Source organism: Amphiura filiformis, chromosome 18, assembly GCF_039555335.1.
Source record: "Amphiura filiformis chromosome 18, Afil_fr2py, whole genome shotgun sequence".
Taxonomy (NCBI): Eukaryota; Metazoa; Echinodermata; class Ophiuroidea; order Amphilepidida; family Amphiuridae; genus Amphiura; species Amphiura filiformis.
This window is the reverse complement of record NC_092645.1, coordinates 61,447,989-61,469,545: the sequence shown is the minus strand read 5'-3', so window position 1 is coordinate 61,469,545 and position 21,557 is coordinate 61,447,989. Positions and strand designations below refer to the sequence as shown.

The 21,557-nt window shown below is 37.6% G+C and overlaps 1 protein-coding gene across 1 annotated transcript in view; it reads right to left on the bottom strand.

The window, feature by feature from the left end:
• The window catches only part of LOC140138896 (metallophosphoesterase MPPED2-like), a 73,463-nt gene that overhangs the window by 51,398 nt on the left and 508 nt on the right, over positions 1-21,557 (bottom strand). The window contains 5 exon segments of the mRNA XM_072160678.1: positions 1,743-1,889; positions 1,968-2,116; positions 6,635-6,641; positions 6,741-6,934; positions 13,934-14,252. Of these exon segments, the coding sequence (XP_072016779.1) occupies positions 1,743-1,889; positions 1,968-2,116; positions 6,635-6,641; positions 6,741-6,934; positions 13,934-13,944 (508 nt within the window). The 5' untranslated portion in view covers positions 13,945-14,252.

The window sequence follows — 21,557 nt, the reverse complement described above, 5'->3', positions numbered from 1 at the left end:
GAAGAATATGAAAGGTCTCAAACTAACAAGTGTTTTTAACTCTACTTTGGTTTGATATTTCAAGGGGCCTTAATTAGTATGTGATCCATTATCCTCTGAGACAGCAGGCAAGAAAAAGAGATCACACTTTCAAAGCAAGTTGAAGTGTATTGCAGGTGAGGTGCATTAAATACACCCACCCTATGGTTCATGAAATAAAAGTCCAGTCCTGCAGCAATAACTGGACAACATAGAAAAGTATCCAAAAGACATCAAAGCTAAACTAATGTTACAAATTTCTCATGTTCAAAGGAGAAAGGCACATGTCAAAAAGGACTGAAATTAATTTGTAACATCTGTAGATTAAATTTTACTACCCATGGTGCATATAGAATTGGACATATGAACCATGAGAGTCCTCCCTCCATCACAAGGGACGTTAACCCCATGAGAACTACCTGCTGATTGGCCAAAAAGAAGTTTTCATTATTAATTGGCCCAATCAGCAACATTGTTAGAATAATATCACCACACAAAAAAATTGGGATGAATTATTTGCAAAGCTCCATTCTTATTGGTGATTAAGGTGAATATATCATGTAATTGACCAATCAGAGGCAATGTTAGATCAGCAGGTAGTGCTCAGGGGGTTAAGCTGTTGATCCTGTGTACATTTAGTCATACCTGTACATGTAGTTTGCAGTGAGTTTTGAAAAGAGTAGGGTGCTATTTGGATATTTGCATTAAGTACAGACATTGATGTACACTTTGATTACATGTATACATGTAACCTGATGCTGATGTATAGGAAAGCTGTGCTTTGAGTTTGAGGTGATATTCAAATTAAGTACTATATAAAGTTGACATTTGTTGAGCATTAAAATAAAATCTTTGTCTCATGAATCATTCAACAAGCTACACCAAATAAATCCAGAAAAGTTTTAAAAATCAAACAAAATATCTTATATGGACAATTACCAGAAATTATGTCATGATACACTAGATAATACCAACCTCCACAAGCTCATGGATAAAAGGTGCAGGTTGGAGGATTGGAAGGGAAAGAGGTGTATGAGGGATGATTGATAAGAAATGTCTTTAAAAAGACAACGCCATGATTGAAGTTCATGTTTCATAATTTTACATTGACAAGTACTTGGAATGCTAGTCATTTTTTGTGTGTAGCACATGAACAACTAACCAAATATCGTTACCACCAATGACATACTGAGAATTTCTGCCCTGAAAGACTGGTATGTCTGATATCCTAGTGATACTAGTAGAAGATTGTAGGCGGGAGGATGAGGGAAGAGCAAAGAGGGAGGAAGGAATGGGCTATTCCAGTTGAAAGCCATATACCCCCTATATAAGATATGACCTTAATCTCCCACCAGGGAGTGTGAATTTCAAATGGGATTACCTGAATGGGTGGAAGGACAGTAAATTTTTAAAATCCACCACCCCTCTATAACCATATTTGTCACAACCAGAGTTTGATTTGCTTTGAAAAAAATTTGCATAGCAACTTTTAACGAAAACATCATGATATTATCATATATTTTTACATTGTAAACAATTGGTATACAAGCTGAAATTTTTGTAGCAGGTTGTCCAAAAAGGGGAGCATGTTGCTCTGCTACACTGGGTAAATCAAAAGCTGGTCGCAACTGATGTCATTTGCATGCAAGAAGGCAGTAAGTAGATAACAAAGCACTATAAACGACCTTCTCACATTCATGCTTCACAGATAACACCAACCTTACCTAGAAATTCATCAAATGCTTTGACCTCGGATGGAAGCGCTAGGTTACTGAAATTGCCGGCATGTATCAAAATGTCCCCGTCCGGGACTGACGGTATCCGGTTTGTCCGGGAGAATGTATCCGAGATACATACAAACCGTGTGTGATCTAGAAAAACAAGTTACAATATATTTTATAATAACTATGACTTACTTCTTACTTGCCACACCGATGCGATAAACTTACCAAGAAATTCATTGAATCTCTTAACTTCATGTATTCTTCCAACGTTTGTGAAATCGCCAGCGTGAATGAGGACGTCACCGTCGGGTACGGGATGGCGCATGCGGTTTATGCCGTGATGTGTATCTGATATGCAAACAAAGCGGTGTGATCTACAGATTGGGTAAAAGAAGAAAACAAAACAAGCTGACAAGACTAGAGCTATTTTCATGCAAAGTTGTCATGCAAGCATTTTTACTTGAATGTATTTTTTTAAAGACAGTTCTTGTTTTTAATGAACAAGAATGATAATGGCTCCCATAGCATACCATATTACATGCATTTGAGAAAGCAAAGCAAAGGACATTCAGAGATTAAACAAAAATAGCTTTCCAATATATACCCTGCCCATGGATTTATGGATTATGATGGGTCAATTTGACCAATATAATACTACTTTTTTACATTAAAAATACCATATTCTCTCTCACAAATCCCAAGGAGGAAGATTAAAAACCATAGCTGGGTGTGGCGGCTACCTGGTTGAACTGCATCAATATTTTTAAGGACATGCATGGTCTCAATTTTGTGTTAAGTTATGATTATCAACCCCAGGTTATACTACATACTGTTGTCAGTTCTCTCTGTCTACTGCAACCAGCAACTATATCCCCGACTTGGGATGAGCAGCGGCCAGCGGGAGGGGGGGGGCTGACCTGCTATGAGCACGAAGCATGCACAAATTTTGACTTTCAGCATTTGGAGGGAGCACTGAATCGATTGCTTCATTTATGGCCAATTTGGGCTCCCTTCCAACACATCACCCATAGCATATGCCCCTTGCCCTAGATATGCCCCAGATGGTAATTTCCCTAACTTTGCCAATTTCACAGCTTCAAATCAGCCTTTTGAGTTAATTTTGAAAAAGCTGAACTGCCTTTTCGGGCCCACTTTATTGATAATCACTATGTACAGGAAGAGAGGGTAAACAACTATTTAGCCACCCAGTTGGTTGAATTTCTCACTGAATTCAGTAAAAACACCAACACCCTGCCTTAGCATTCAGGGCACACACTAACAGCCAGACTGGATCAATATGGTTTGCATGCATGTGGTGAGTGCAAGCTAACTGTATGTATGCATCATGCAATTTGCTATTAAAGCACCGATAGGACAAAAAATTGTGTGTGGTACTGCATGTCCAGTTTTTGTCACTAACACTACCCCTATCATAACCAACTTACAACAGCCCTAGTCTTTAACTATAATCCTAACCAGGGCCTAGACTTTGTCTTGGTTTGCGAGAATCACTGCACTTATTGTATGATACATTGAGAGAAGTTGATTCTTGCAACCAAATCTTACGAAAATCATTACGAGAATCGATTCTGTGATTCTCATCAAAATCTAAGCCCTGCTATAACACATAATACAGCACACGGTCAAAAGTATACAAATGAAGCATCATAGGGACACAGTACGGTATGTGTGCCCCCCTTCCCCCAACAAAGTGAATATTTAATAAATTCCATTGAAAATTACTGACAAACACCTGGTATGCCTTCATTTAGGCTAACTGCCCCCATCCCCCATCATATGACTCATGCTCAGGCCCGCACACCCCCCAAATGTGTAAAAGTATACAAAAGTCCCCAAATATGACAAAATCAGGGTTTTAACACTTTTTGGCCAAAAAAAGGTCCAAAAATTGTGAGGAAAGGTCCACTTTTTACAAAATCGCCGCCCCCCCTTGGAAAAAAAGGTCCACCTCTTCAAAATCAGCACCCACCAAAAAAAATCCTGCGTACGGCCTGCTCATGCTATGTTATTGCCCAAGGGGCTGGTTGCTTATACTTTTGAAATAAAAAAACCAGAAGCAATGAAACAAACAAGTAAAGAAAAGAAGAATGCTTTGATGGCTGTAGCATTACATTGGGTTTATAATGCTCATCACATCTCAATACTTTAAATTAGATTTTATGCAAGGCTAACTATATTTGAAATAGCATGTGTGCACAAACAACAAATTTAACAAGATAAATGTGACATGATCTGTTCCAATCCAGGGTCAGAATATCGGCGAGAATCCGAGAATTGATTCTCGCAAAGATTCTCGTAAACAGATCTGTGTGAATCAAAGCTGATTCATTTTTAAGCTAGCATACATTGCTGTCATTTCTGATGGGGAAACCCACATTTAAAAGACAGAGAGTTTTTTAGACTGTTTACAAATTTAAGATGACCATCATGCATGTGCATGTTACTTGCTATTCGCCGCACATTTCATTCAAGTAAACCCAATAATGGTGTCTACAGCTGATGGCAAACGCTGGGGTTTATATCAGGTAAACATACGTACATGTACACAAAATTAGCCCTATGTCCAGACTTGATTGAGGGATTAGACAGCTTTATTCCATATAATCCCTATCTAGATACTAGGCTAACTCGGAGTATGCTTACATGTATATATTAATCCTAACTGGGGCAATAAGATATGAAGACAACACATAAACAACAAAACAAAATGGAACATAACATTTGCAACAAAACAAAATAAAGAAATGTACCAGGTACTTTTTTGGAGACTTGATATAAATTTCAGAACCTACAAAATGTACATTGTAATTGTCTGGTTTCTTAGTCATAAGTGATGAACTTTACAGCATCACTGGTGGTGTTTCTAGAAGATGTAGCGTTTCTAGAATTGTTCTGAATCAAATGGTCATAAATGTGATGGAGGTTGAGTGCTGCTCCCCCTTTGTTTCCCGTCTATGACAAATCAATATGGATTCTCTTTATCCATCTGGCATATCTTTCACCTCCTCTGTGGAGAATTAAGCTTTCATATCATTTGATCCAGAGTGATTCTAGAAACACTACATCTTCTAGAAACACCACAGTGCTACAGGATCCATTCATCACTCATGACTAAGAAACCAGACAAGTAGGGTTTGAAACGTTGAGTCTCCATAAAATTTGAGTACTTTGTACTATACATGGACATGTTTTATAGAACTTTAGCTTCTAATTGAACAATGAACTATCCAAATGAACCTCTTCCAAAAAATAAAGAAATCATAGCAACAAAACAATTAAGGCATTCAAACAAAAGCATGCAGGAAATACAAAAGCTGGCAAGAAAGCGATACTGACTAAAATAACCCGACACAGAACAATAAGCCAATGCAGGAAGACAGTTTGTCTTGTTGTCCCACGCTTTGGTGCCCCTTCAATTGTCCCTTCAGACATTATTTAGCATGTGATTGTCTTGGTGCCCCATCGCCATGATTTAGCCAAATTACCTTGAAAATGGGTACTCTCACAAAACAATCATCGGACCGTTTATACACTTGTGATTTGACTTGTGGATCTATATACGTGAACCCATACTAAAGCTGACCTGTCCGAATCTTCATGTCCGAATCGTCCTGATGGATGACCAGAGTCTTGTGGTCCTATAAAAATCATGATTATAGATCCACTGATAAGGGTTAAAATCTTACCTTTATAGGTTTGGATGTCTCTGGGTTCATGGGTTCCACAGTTTTATACAGTTTTAGATTTACCTTATCCCATACTCCAGCTAGCCTGTCGATGTCTTCATTTAAATGGAATGGTACCCCTACCCTATGCAAATCAGATCCATAACCAGGGTTAAAATGTTACCTTTAGATTTGGGAGTCTCTGGGTCCACAAGTTCCACGTTTATAGAGTACTGGATTTGACTTTAATTCTATCACAACCTGCAGCTGGTCTGCGGGTGTTTTCATTTATGACACCCTCTGTCCTACATGTATATGACTCTGCACATAAACCGAGGTTATAGATCCATTAACCAGGGTTAAATCTTACCTTTAGGTTTGGGTGTGTCTGGGTCCATAGGTTCCACAGTTTTATATATACAGTTTTTGATTTGACCTTGTTTCTATCCCATACTATAGACAGCCTGTCGGTGTCTTCATTTATGACATCATCAGTCCTACATGTATGGGACTCTGCACATAACCGTGGTTATAGATCCATTAACCAGGGTTAAAATGTTACCTTTAGATTTGGGAGTCTACGGGTCCACAAGTTCCACGTTTATAGAGTACTGGATTTGACTTTAATTCTATCACAACCTGCAGCTGGCCTGCGGGTGTTTTCATTTATGACATCCTCTGTCCTACATGTATGGGAGTCTGCACATAAACCGAGGTTATAGATCCATTAACCAGGGTTAAATCTTACCTTTAGGTTTGGGTGTCTCTGGGTCCATAGTTCCACAGTTTTATACAGTTTTTGATTGATCTTGATTCTATCCCATACTACAGACAGCCTGTCAGTGTCTTCATTTATGATACCCTCTGTCCTAATGTATGGGAGTCTGCACATAACCGTGGTTACAGATCCATTAACCAGGGTTAAATCTTACCTTTAGGTTTGGGTGTCTCTGGGTCCATAGTTCCACAGTTTTATATACAGTTTTTGATTGATCTTGTTTCTATCCCATACTATAGACAGCCTGTCGGTGTCTTCATTTATGACATCCTCAGTCCTACATGTATGGGAGTCTGCACATAAACCAAGGTTATAGATCCATTAACTAGGGTTAAAATCTTACCTTTAGGTTTGGGTGTCTCTGGGTCCATAGGTTCCACAGTTTTATATACAGTTTTTGATTTGACCTTGATTCTATCCCATACTACAGATGGTCTGTCGGTGTCTTCATTTATGACATCCTCAGTCCTACATGTATGGGAGTCTGCACATAAACCAAGGTTATAGATCCATTAACTAGGGTTAAAATCTTACCTTTAGGTTTGGGTGTCTCTGGGTCCATAGGTTCCACAGTTTTATATACAGTTTTTGATTTGACCTTGATTCTATCCCATACTACAGATGGTCTGTCGGTGTCTTCATTTACAGTGACCTCTAATGACTCCTCCTCTTCTTCGTCATCTTGCCGGGATGACATGCTACGTGCCCCTGTAGCTTTTAGAAACCTCCTGTAAACACACAATGCAAAGTAGACAAATTTATTCTTTCATAAATTTTTAACTGATGGTAAAAATAGTAATCAGTTATCACATTTTACAATCATCCATATGTGGGGTCCTTCATAAGTGTTTGCCTCAACCCTCAGAAATCAGCCACAGTCTCTAAGGGCAGGTTTCTCAAAGTATGACTAGTGGTCAGGCTTCCTAAGCCACCAGGTTTAAATCCAATTTGTCCTATATATTCATGAGTGTTTACAATTTCACAAATCAGCTAGAAAGATTAAATAAATAAAATGGATTTTAAAAAAAGCGCAGTGATTTATAGTGCGCTACACACAGGCACAGCGCCTAGACGTTGATCCACAAGCCTCAGCACACTTTACAGGTTGTCGCTGACCACTATGGCCCACATCATTCCATAAACCAATTAACAACAAATCGGGGACTTTGCTGCTTCACGAGCGCACACCCTAGACATTCCACAAATAACCATCGCAACCATGATCAGCTCCCCAAGTTTTGTACGGGTTACCATGAGACAATTGGCAGGGCGAACCTACTGGCTTAGGAAGCCTGACCACTAGCCTAGCCTCTTCTGTGATTTAGACACTTACCAGTGGCATAGCCAAGGGGGAGGGCTGGGACACATCGCCTGAGATCTTGCTCTCCCCTTTTGCCTCCCTGCAAGATGATATACGATGCGATCTTTTAGATTTTTGGCATTTTTGCCTATTTTTGACACTGTTCATCAAATTCTGCCCTCTTGAATGTTGTTTAGCTTTAGTGGCGGCACTAGGGGGAATTTGCCCCTCCCCCCCCCAGTTTTCCCTCCACTTTTGAGGCAAACCCCCAAAATCACGTAAATGTCCACTTTTTGCAGCAATTTTGATATAAAATTGGATCGATTGAGCCCATATTTATTGGGCGTAAAGCATCCAATTTAATCATTATTATGTATTGGATCCAATATTTTTACACACATAATAATGCGCAAAATTGGTCGATCTTGCTCCCCTGAAATTCACTTCCCCCCCCCACCCCCGCAAAAAATTCCTGGTGCCGCTACTGTTTTGCTTGCTCCCCAGTTGCCCCACTCTGGCTACACAATTGCCACTTCGACTGCTCAGTGCCAGAAGTGGGTAAGTGCAATAGCTGCCACAGTAGTTGAGTACAATATTGTGTGTAACTTGCCAAAGGGTTACAGCTATTACACTTACCCACTTCTGGCACTGAGCAGTCAACTTGTCAATGCCCTAATTAGGTCATTACTTCACCCATCCCATAGTCTATTTAAACCTAAACCCATTCAGCATGTAATTGGAAATCAGTCATGCATTTACTAGCTGCATTCAGACACTGACTGCAGTGCTTCATAATGCAACTTTGAATCCCATTGGAACAAACTAATTTGCAACATAGATCATTTAACCTGTTTCCTCGAAAATAGGGCCACTTTATAAATAAATGAATGAAGATTACACGATTTTATCAAATGCATGCATAATATGAAAACACACTACTAGTAGTAGTCTTGTGAAATTCAATGTACATATAAATAGCAGTTTGCACACTTCTGTTGGTCTGTGCATTCCATCATCGCTCCTACAGAGCACATTTGCCCCTCAAAGACCACCTTGTTTAAAGCAAAATGCTAACCAAATGACCCTTTTTTATTACTGAAAGATTTCTTAATTTCTCACAATTCTCCCCTCCCCCCCAAAAAAAAAACACCCCACCCCATGTTGAAATTTGTGGCTGCAAATGTCACTTCTTTACTTAAAATACAACACACAAAAAGTCCTCACTCCAATGACCCGTCATACATGTAAATCTAAACCAAGTCATGTTATGACAATTTGACTGATATGATCCTGTCCATAAAGCTCAAAGTTGACTAAGATTTATACCACTGGATAAAATTTGGTGCATTTTCAAAAGTTGCACACGGAGATAAATTGCAGAGTGTGAGCATGTCATGGCCTGAAACGATCGCTAGGTATAAAATATCAATCGCACATGCTTCCAAGAAATGTTGGGTTTATCACACGTTTCAAATGGACAAAATTATTGAATAACCCACGCTCTGTAAGGTGTTACGAGTCGTACTTGACTCAAGGCCAAAATCACCTTTTACCCAAATTCACACGAATGCACAACACAAATACACTGTTTGATTTTAAGCTAATAAAATCTAAGTCTTTAATTGAAAGCTAGTTATGATTGGTACAATATATGACAACAAATGCACATACATAATAATCAAATATAATCACTCTTTAACTATTTAGTACTTAGCTAGCATTTTTCTTTTTGGTGATCATAAAGTTCTTGCAATGTTCTGGACGACTGATGTAATATATCCTTATTCACTTGTCCTGCGAAAATCAGCGAAGTCCAATGTACACTTGCATTGATAAATCCTTGCGTATAAAATCCTCATACGAAAATGGTGTTACTTTCTCCCAAGTACTAAACTCTCCTTGCGTTGTTCTCCAAACACATTCGTAACTCCTTGCGCAGTTCTCCAAATCACTTTACTCCTTGCGCCATTCTCCAATATTAAACTCCTTGCGCTGCTTTCTCCAAACTTGGTGCTATTTCCACCTTTCACACAATATCTTCAGGAAGCAGGACTGCGATGCAGTTGTCCCCACTTATTTTGACAGTTGTGTTGCTCCTTTAACCAGACTTCAGCAAATCGGCAGAAGAATATATATTCCTTTCTTGGAAGAAGTACGTTCTTGGACGTATTCTAGATCTTCTCCGACAACACTGGCAAATAGTAATACTTTGACTACATAAACTATTTCTGGTTTGCAATTTCCTTTCTTTGAAGGAATTGGACTGTAAGCATATTAGCTAGCTAGCCCAGATCAACACTATCAACTGTGAAGAAATATGTTTACCTTTTCTTATATACCAAGCATGGGAAAAACCCCATTCTATCAATAGGCTATTACTACCTTCCCACTATTCTGCAGTCTGGGAAATTCCAAAGTCTTAATTATAACATTAACCTTTCACATTTCATCACTTCCTGAGGGGAATCCCCTGACATCACTTCCTGAGGGGAATCCCGTGACATCATCTTCATTTACCTCTAGGGTTATTCTCATATGATCCAAAATTAGAAATGACTCAATTTGTTTTTGATCAAGTTGATGCAAGAAAGGGGAATCCCTTAAAAATGTCTCATGGCACAGATTTTAATTGTAAACAAAGATGAATAATCAAATCAAATTACTCAGGGCACATCACAAAGGGCACATGGGATAGTCAACAGGGCTTATAACAGGCAAGCATGCCAGGCAAGTAAGCTGGGCTAGCAAGCTTGAACGTGCCTAGCAATTTTTGAAAATGCACACAATTTCAGATACTGGTACACATCAATCTTTGTCAATTTAGAACTTTTGGTAACCAATGTGGTATCAAATTGGAGATAAAAGTTTGTTTGGTTTTTTTTACATGTATAAGGCAGAAAAAAAAAGACTCATAAACTGTGTGTATTGATATAGAATGGCGTGCACGCTGTTGGGCGCAGTGCTTACGCTAGTTGTGCGTTGTGCAATGCGTGACAGGCGCACCCTTATATGAATTTACACGAGTGTGAGTTGGGAATTTATTGACGCATGCAGTAACAAAAGCCGAATATTTTCCAGCTTATATAAGCTGAACAAACTTTCAAGATTCTGCATACAAACTTTACACAGGTATCAATCAAATTGTTATCACATGAATTTATCAGGTTTAGATTAATGACAGATCATTGGAGTGAGGACTTTTTGTGTGTGTTGTGTTTATCTGAATGCCTCCCCGGGAAATTAGGATCCGAAATCTATGGTTCAATGGAAATATTAAAAGGGGTGTGGGAGTCATCTAGAACAGCCTGTACAGTGTACATGTGACAACAATGAGTACAGTATAAACAGGCTGAAAAGAATAAACAAAAGAAATAGTAAATGAATAGAAACAAGGGTTATTGCAGCCAGTGGCGTAGCCAGCACTTTTTCAGAGGGGGGGGCAAGAAAAAATAAGTTAATGTTACAAATGTGTGCAAAGCGCGTGAAAAATTTTGCCATATTGAAGCTAAACTGGCGAAATATGGTACAGAAAGTGAAATAATTCGTGCGAAGCGTGCAAAAATTGGCACTTTTTAGGTTGAAATGGCAAAATATAATGTAAATTTGGTCAGAAACACAAAAAAGTCTTAAATGTCGGGGCGGTCACCATCCCACAGGGGGGGCAAGAGGGGCAAGACTTTTCACAGGGGGCAGCTGCCCCCTGGCTACGCCACTGAGTTGCAGCTGCCCTATCCTTTACACCCTTGGACAAATTAAAAAATTAAAAATTAAAAAAATGCCTTAGTTAAAGGATAGGGCAATAAATGGGCATATAGAGGTTATCCGTGTTCTATAAGCTGCATATCCTAGAGGCGACTGCTATACCTTGTTTAGGATTTTCAAAAGAAGTACCTGCATGTGCAGTGCAACATGACTGCTTCAAAATAGCCCGCCAAAGTCATGCAAGTAACTCCAAGAACGTGCAGGAATTGGTTTGAATGAGGAATACAGCGCCTTTTGTTAGAAGTCACACATGAGTAACGTGGATAACCTCTATTACTCTTTAAAATTCAAGGCTTTAGATGTTCAACAAATTTAACATAATTCTACAAATTGAAAATTGGGGTATCTTTTTTGAAAAATTTGAAAAAAAACCCCAATTTTTATACCAAAGTCACCACGAAGAAGGGACCATTGTTATACCTGACTGAGGATCAAATATAAGACCCAATATTTGCAGCACATAACCCATATGGTCATTTGTACTATGTACTGGCCTCGCTGTGTCTCCTTGCATTCTTGTGTGTTTTTATTCATGATAAACACGGTCATCCTCCTAGACACTCATGTCATCAAGAGATATACTGCATTAAATTTCATACTCGGCTTCCACTACAGTTCATTGAGTATTAAAACGTGATACATTAATGAAATGTGATCACTTGGCGATTTCATGCATGCACCTTATTATATACGTCCATCATTATGATAATAATCATATGCCATACATTGTATACCGATGGCAATAATTATCTTTGCTACTTTAGTTGTTGTGCAATGATTAAATGGGCTATTCCATGCAGATATACCACATACCCCTGTGGAAGATTTAAGAAGACTTCCAAAGGGAGTAAGTTTTTCAAATGGAATTGGCTAGGGTTAATTATTTTGAAATGCATACTCCCCCTGTATTTATGGCTGTATCTGTCTTCCACAACTGGAGTGAGTATTTCAAATGAAAGTTATCCAATTGCCCCGATTCAAACTGAAACCCATACTCCCTCTGTGGAAACCTAAATCTTCCTTGGGGAGGGGGGATTACATATGGAATAACTCAATATGTACTTGTATACATACAAGTATAGAATGAAACATGGATGGCCATGATTCCCCAGGATGATAACGGATTCAATTGAAAGGGGGTATCAAAATTAATGCGGGAGGAGGGGTGGTTTGATTTATAATGATGTAAACCTCTCAGAATACTAGAAACGGAACTCTGGCACAAAAATAAGAGATACTGTACATGCATTGCAGTGCCAGTACCACACACACTTATGGACACCCAAGCTATATAGCCGCTCGAAATCAGCACATCGCTTGCAGCTTTGCAGCTCACCCCATTGGTATGGATTGTGAGATCTTGCAATGAACAAAGACTAAAGGGCTACACGTAGGCCTACTACAATGTATGTGAAAATTTTAAACCAATACATGTGCATCCTTTACACATTTCTGGAGTAATTTCTATATATACACAACTTGGGGGAGTCTGCCAGTAATTTTGAGTAGGCAATGTGTAATGCTCGAAAAGAATTTTCTAGTCTTCCATATTTTGACAATATCTCAATAGGTCAGAACCACACCACCTGTTGAACAGAAAGTACATATTACAATATGAACCATTTGTTACTTCTCACATAGCTAACAAGGAAGGAAGTTCTCAAACTTTTAAAACCTGTGTTACATGTTATTATTATCACCACATTTCTAATAAGTCTAAATCCTAACCCTTACCCTAAACATTAAGACTAACTTTACCTTAATTGCAATCCTAACCCTAAATATCTTGTTTAAGGTACAAAATGTACAATATTTAAGGTACAGATGTACAACATGTACTACTGGATGAGTGATTGAAGATGACGTTGTATTGTATATTGTACGTCACTTTTCCGCTCTTCATTTAATACTACTAGCGGTCACCCGTCTTTCGCGGTTTGTAAATAAATACAATTTTACAAATGCATCACAACCCTCCAAGCTTTATTGCGAACAATTATTTTACCAACTCCCTAGTTTATTACCGATTTATCAGTCATTTTATTTAATTCATTTTAATCCACTTCTTCTTTGTTCCCTCCCCCCCGTGTTGTCCCCTATCATCCCGTTTTTTCCACTGTTCCCCCCTTCAGCTCACATCCCTCTTCTCCCTCTTTAATATCCGCTCTGCCTCGTATCTGTCCGTAGTATCATGGTTTTAGTACTTCTTCCTAATATCGCCAACCCATGACACCCATGCACTCTCCTCACTCATTTTGATTTTCCCGTGTTTATTATTCCTACTTGCTTTAGAGGCAGCGAGATGACGCGGACTAAATGAAAAACTTTTTTTTTTTTTTGACGTGGCGTATTGATACGCGAAGACGCAAGATTTTTTTGTTTGACGCGATTTAGTTGTTAGGCAGACATAGTAACTGATGCTCACTATTTTGAGGTCCCTGGATATTTTTAAAGGGATTTTTGCTCATTTTTAAACTTTAATCACTGAGTATGCAGCGTAACTCGGTGAATGCTTAGGTTTGCAAAAGTGAAATTTGCAGTTGCATCAGCACCGTTCGAGTTTTTATCACGAAAAGTTTTGCAACTCGGTAATTTGTTATAGATACTTTTGTACATAAGACAATAAATAAGAATACATTCACTCCATTTGCAGAAAAGCACTTACCTAAACGACATGGTATTGGCGTAAGCTCCGACGACTTCTCCACCAAATCACGTGAGAATAATTCCACTACAAAATACACTTAACAACACAGTGTGATCATATAACAACAAGGACAAATATAGCTGAAGAGGCTTGGCTAAATCCACTGCTTGTAATCATCCAATACAACCGATGTATGCATTACTTGTTGAATACGTAAAGACTCCGGGGACTGTGGCCTTCTACCATAACCTGAACATAAGATCATCACTTGAGTTTAGCTTGATGCAAGATTGTCCGCTCTGTCTTTCATAGAGTAAAGGTTTCCCACCTGGGTGAACTGTAGAAAAAAAATCAAAATAGGATTCAATATATACATGTAGATATCAAATTATATATTTCACAATCAAACAGCGACAAATTTGGAATCACATTAAAAATGCATACAAGGTGTATCAAAATGATTGGTACCGAGACATGTGACATTTTTAAAAATATATCAAAAAATATAAGATTGCTAATTAATATTGTTTTTGTACTATAAATAGAAAGGGGCATATGTTAACTTATTGATCTAATAATCTGACGATGAAAGGTTGATGCATCTGGGAGCTATTGTCAATTAAATGAAGATCAGCGTAATCATGGTTTTACTTATACACAACAAGATGAATATGTTCACTGCTTGAAATGTTTATTGCATACATGCTCTTAATTCAAGTAATTAAGGTATTACGGCTTTGACATTACTATCAACCAATAAATATTGATTAGAACACATCGTGAATGAATAAATATGCAAGGAAAAAATAAAACATTTCCAAGATCGTCAACATAAATATCATTCTCGACAGGTATTTGTAATAAAATAGAGCGCAACAGCTTGAAAATGGTGCGCTACGGATCCAGCGTTACGATGAAAAGTGTAAAATACCTACTTTCCTTTAGAATCATGTAACTTCTGAACCGAATGTGCTATCTTTAAGATCTAAAACTCATAGAGAAAATAAAACTACTATCATTTCAAATATGTAAATAATTAACCCCAAACTGGTACAAAACATAGTAAAAAAAATCTGCAAAAATGAAAAGTCGTCGGTACCAATCATTTTGATACACCCTGTATATCAGAGTACAAATATGCAGGAAGGCAAAAACAAAATTGAATGTTTTTTCTGGTCACGTTCATAAAACTGTGAAGAAAACGTTTTTATTTGGATCTATGTTTTTTAAGGGTGTTGTAGAAATGTTCCTGCATCATCAAAAATTCTGAAAATAATTGAAAAATCATTCACAAACAAAAACAAAAGCAAACGCATATGGCATTGCACTTCCAGCCTCCCGCGAGACCGGAGACAAATCTTTCTTTTGCCTAAGTGGATAGATATGACAGAAACAGCCGCAGCAAGAAACAATTGAATAGAGTTTTACCATTTTTCAGCACTGCAGCTTTTATAAGTTCAAGTCATTTCTACAAAATATTTTTCAAATAATTATGGCTTTGCTGCATGGGATCACTGACACTGACAGTGCTTAATACTGCTTCACTTTAAAATGCAAATTGACCACTTAGTTGTTTGTCCCTGTGCACCGGACAGGCAGTATGTCTGCTTGTAATGTTAATATTCTTCTTGTTTGATTTTGTCTGCACAGATGAGCTGACTATTTACTTGTATTTAGCATGTTTAGTGAATTGTAATTCTCTTGGTTGTATGTCCGGGGGAGGGGGGGGGGGGTATGTTTGGTTTGGGTAGGATCCGCAGCAGGGAGGGGGCACTCCCACTTTGGAGGTGACACGTATGTAAGGCTGTTAAGACCCCCTTTTTCAGTGTCGCTGTCACCCAAAGACCCCATATTTTTTACAAACACATGCTCTGTCACCCGCGAAAGACCCTGGCTTATTTTTCCTTCGATCTGTCACCCAAAGACCCTTATTTTTCAATTTGAACAGCAAACTTCATTTATCACAGATTTTGTTACTTATTTTGAAAAAACAAAGAAATTTGAAACCATTTAGAACTAGAAATTCGATGTTCGATGTTTCTGTGGCACTGTTTCGGCTCTCACCCAAAGGTTCAATTTAAAAAAAGGTTATGTTCTCACCCAATGACCCCATGTTTTTACATTTTGCTCTCACCGAATGCCAAAAATCATGCTCTCACCCATTGACCCCATATTTTTTACATTTTTTTTCTCACCGAATGCCCCTTAGTTCGAATGTGCCAGCCCTACACCTATATTTATTTCATACTGAAGTGTTCCCCGGGTTAGGATGTGCAATGTGCATCCAAGGATCTGAAAGTGGAGCAATATTTATACCAATTTTCCAAGAAAAGGCCCTAAATTTAACATAATTATGCAAAAAACATTTTTAACTGATCTTTTTGGGGGCTTAGGTGAAAATGGGGTATTTTTTCTCAAAATTAAAAAAAATACCCATTTTATACCAAAATTGGTTGAATATGGGGCCATTTATATACCAGAGGCCCCAAAACTGAGACTCATATAAACAGTACATTCTTGTATGGTCATTTGTACTGAGTGTCCCTCCCCTGGGGTTGTACAATATAATGTAACTTTCTTATGTTCACAGAGAGTTTCCTATGTCCTTTGTTTGCTTGTTCCCAGAATCCAGAACTGTATGTTGCCAGTTTAATTCTTTCATGGCTATTTTTCTGGCATTTTAACCATCCGTCTCCTCTTCCCTTCATCATCATCATTGTCATCATCATCATTATCATCTATGTCACTAATCATCATCATTCATTGCTGACTCATTGTTATCATCACCAATTCTTTCTTTTCATCGTCATCACTAATCATCATCATTGTCACTAATCATTATCATTTTCACTAATCATCATCACTGCTGCTGTTGACATAATCATCCTAATCATCATCATATTCATCACTGCCATCTTCATTCATTTGAAATTTTTTTAATGTCTTCATCAATTTGGAATCAGTTTCAAACAAGAAATAACAAATTGGAGACTCAATTTGGATTAGGAGGGGCAAGGAGTTACAAATCAAGATGAGGGAGCCTACAATCTTAGTCACATTGATGATTAACTACTTGAGACTGCAGTCTAACATTATGCCCTATCAAAAGTGACATGCATGTTTCCACCAGGTAGCCATTGGATCATCACAACAACTCCAGCTTTGGGAAAAGCAAATCACATAAGAAACTGTCAGCGAAAAAAGTAATTGTTACCTCTTGGTTGGTCGGTCTGTGACAAAAAAGTAAGGTAGAGAGCTATAGACCACTTGACATCACTGTTTATCAACATAGGCGAGGGACTCGTCTATCGATATGCTCGAACGAGCTGCTACACTGTTCAATGGCGTTCCTGTACTATATGAAATGTGGCGGGCGATTTAAAATGCACGTGCCCTTAGCAGACTACGATGCGTACGCACACTGCAGGGCAAAGAACAATTGAAATTGCCACAATGCGCGCGCATACTGCCGGGCAATGACGTCAGATACCAAGTGGTCTATAGAGGTCCATACCGCCCCCCCCAACTCAACCCTAAATTGGCAACCATGAGAGTTACCAAATAGCGAGGAAAAGGGGTAATTTTTTACCAGTAGCAAGGACTGTGAAATTGACAAAATAGGGGGTATTTAATTTGGTATGTCCACAAAATTTGAGCGTGAAATTAGCAAAATAGGGGGTATTTAATTTGTACTGTCCGTGAAATTTGGATAAAAGGGTTACTTGAGAAAATCCGGTAATTTTATGTCAATATTAAGTGTCATTGAAAAGGGGTGTTTGAAATTCTAGACCAGAGTGCCCATCTCTCTTTCAAAGCCACTTGGGTTACACTCCTCTGTTTAAAATATTGCTGCAGGGGATTCACTACTTTCCCAGCTTTTAAGCCAGTACCCATTCACACTTGGGTGAAGTGAAGACATTGTGGGATTAAGCATGTAAGTGCCTTCCCCATTGACACAATAAGTCGGCCATGATTTGACTTGAACCCACTTTAATATTAACTGCTCTGTCACTGTTTTGACAAAACCCCAGAGAGCTCCAGAGGTAGAGCCTATGTACATTGTGTGTGTGTGTGAGGAACTCCAACATGTAGGTGTATACAATACAATACAATACAATACAATACAATACAAAGAGCATTTGCGCCATTTCCATAAGGCTCAGAGCGCTTACAAAATACCTTAATACTACAACTTAAAAACTACATTTTGAACTACATATTAAAAATAATACAAATTACAATATCAATAAGAACATGTTATGGGAACAAATAAGTTTTGAGCGCTTTTTGAATGCATTTGTTGATGAAGATTGTCTAATATAGACAGGTAGCTTATTCCACTCTTTTGATGCAAAAACTGTAAAAGTTCTATCACCAGCTAAGACTCTAGTCATGGGATAGTCAAGACGAAGATAATCATCGCAAGATCAGAGTTGTCTCTTTGGAACATACAATGATAAGCAATTTGACAAATATGTTGGTCCTTTAAAAATCATTATACTGCCACCATGAATTTGCCTATGATGTTGACTATCCCATTCAGTACTGAAATGTAGCCCCTAGGGATAGTATTGTGGTCATCCTGTCCTTCTTATAAAATCCTGTTTCTGCAAACCAGTCATCTTCCCAATAATATCCTTCCTTTGTGCTGTTATCATGTTATGTGTTTATTACATCTTATCCTTGCATTAGCTTCTATGTGCTACTGTGTAGGTGGAGGTTCTTCATATGATTCCATTCTATGGAACTTGTAAATCTTGTGGTTATACCGCAAAAGTTGAAATTTTTGTGTTACAATAATTTTCATGTTTTTCACTCCCAATAGGTTCAATACAGCGACCACAAAAACAAAATGCTTAAATATGTTCTTTCATACATACAGTATCAGAAATTCAAAATTACAACTTTAAAACCAGCATAGTAGTTCAAAAATGTGGACACTTAAAAATTACCACTTTTAAAAAATAACAGTATAATTATTATACAGCGGAAACTGAGCCGCCAACACTATCAGTTGGGACACAATTCTTCATCAAATTCTACAATCATAGAATGATCTTGTGATAGGTACAAAACTTCATACTCCTCAACTTGAGGTCAAATTGTGACCTATGTGTATGATTAGGGATGACCATCATAATTTCATGTTGCCCCTTTTGCTACAAAAGATTGTTTTCTGGAAAGAACTCATCAACAGAAGTATTTTGGTGGTTAAATGGTCAAAATCGGTCAAAAACTTTTCGAATTATGAATTTTCAAAGTTTCCCATTCTGACCGGTCATTGAACGAAATAAATTGACAAAGTCTAAATATAGCAATGTGAGCAAAATTGGTATAAGCATATATTTACCTTTTTATATTTCTTTATTTTAATATATATGCAAACATGAAACAAGCATATTGTGAAAGTATCAAAGGGTTTCTTATGAAATGGCACTTTACTAGTCAATAGCATTAAGTATTTCTTCAAACCGAGGCACTGAAATCATGCTTTTAGTAAACATTTGCCAAAAATCATCCATAATGGCCAAAGTGGCACAAAATCAAAAGTCCAGGTGAACTTTTTTTCCACAACAATATACACTACACATAAGAAAAATACTAATGTACTACAAGGGATTTTCAACATAGGAATCCAAACAATCAAGTACCAACATGCACAGCTTTATCCTGATATCACTTCTGGGGTTTTAACAAAATGTTTAACCTCTATTGTGATTGGCAGCAGCATAAGGTATCTCTTTGATAGCTGATAATGCCCAGCCATTCAGCAAGTGGCTAATAACAGACCTTGATAGGCTTGAATGAATACTGTCATGTGCTACAAAACCATCACATCCAGGGCCTGGTCACGCCATATGCTACAGAGAGCACAGTACTTTAACAATGGAGTGAAAGACTCATTATTGATTAGGCGCGTATTTTAAAAGTACAGCTCCTGTGCGTGTATAGCAGCAAGTCAGTCCAGATGGTATAAATATAAGAAAATGTTTAGGGTTAAGATCAGGTGAATAATACAACAAATGAGCATGAAACTTCACATTTATGTTCAGAAAGGTGTCTATTTAACATGATTGAAAGGTGTTTGGAAATTCCAAAGGGAAGCTGGTGATTTAATTTTTAACTCAAGATCTACTTGTCCGGTTTTTTTTCCTTTTTACAGAGGGTATGATAGAGGTAATAACAACAACTCTGCCAAATTACAGCTCAGTAGGTCAAGGTGTTCACCTGATCTTTTTCATCTGAATATTTTGTGCCATTCTGAGCAGTGCTGCACTGGGCCACTGGCAATTAAAGCGCACTGTGGCGATTGACCAATTTTGACTCACACTTACAGAAAAACCAAATAAGTTATGATGCTGTAATTTGCAGGATAGTTACAAAACATAATTGGCATTAACATCTCCAATTTTTACAGAAAAATTATGAAAAATAAAAGAATGAGCTCAATTTAGAAATGGCTGTGCAAGCAGTGCACAGTTGAGCTCCCTGCATGTCTATGGGAGTGTTCTAATCAAGTTGATGGTTCATTGGTCATCCCTAGTATGATATTGGTGGCGTATGAATTGTGCAAACTGGCAATGAGACTATTTTAGCATGAAACAAGGATTTAATAGCTGGATTTACTTCCGATTCAATTCATGGATTGCTAAGAAATTAGTAACAAGCACTACTTTGCTCTGTTTAACACTTATTCCACTTTTGCGGTCAATTTTATCAGAAACCTGGGGGTGTTTCTGAACAAGATCCAGATCTTGAAAGCTGTCTGAAGGCTAATAATATAAGTACTTAGATAATGATTTCTTAAATTTCCAAGTATTTTGTAGATGCCAGGTACTTTTGTGCACAAAATTTGTTTCCACATTTTCATTCAGTAGTCCTCTTTTGAGGGAAAATAAATTGTCCTTAGTTTTTTGAATACCGTACTGAACGAAAATGTGAAACAAAGCTACAAACAAACAAATTAATATATAAATAATAGGACTAAATAAATAATGTAAATAAATAAACAAATCAATCAATCAATCAATCAATTAATTAATTAAAAATTAACTAACAGTATAAAACAAACTGTAACAGATATTTCAAAGAATCTTCAGAAATCATCAGAATGTACAATGTATGCTCAAAACACATGGCCTTATCAAAATTGGCCTGAAGAAAAAGGGGTCATTGATCATGTTGCCATACAAAATGGCTGAAAATGGGATCCATTATCCATGTTTACCGCACATCCCCCTATAGTTATTTTTACTGAGTATCCCGATTCCTGCTCTCAAGCATTTCCATTCAAAGGCTACTCAGAACTACATTGTACATGTACTGCCTGCATTACATGAAAAGTGCACACAAACTACATGACAGCAAATACATAAACACTTACTTTCTTTTGACAAAAATATACTTTCTAAACTAATATTTTGGAATTTCAAAAAAAAAAAAAAAAATCTGTTTTGCTAAATAAAACATACAAAATAAAATGTAGTTCAATCAAAACTGGCAACAAAAGTCCAATTTTAATAATTAGCCAATTTTTGCAAAATGCCAAGAGTTGGTCTACATGCATTGTACATTATTTAAGAGGAATTAACTATCAATTATAAAAGAAAAGAAATCACCACTGCATTGCACTTCCATGGTT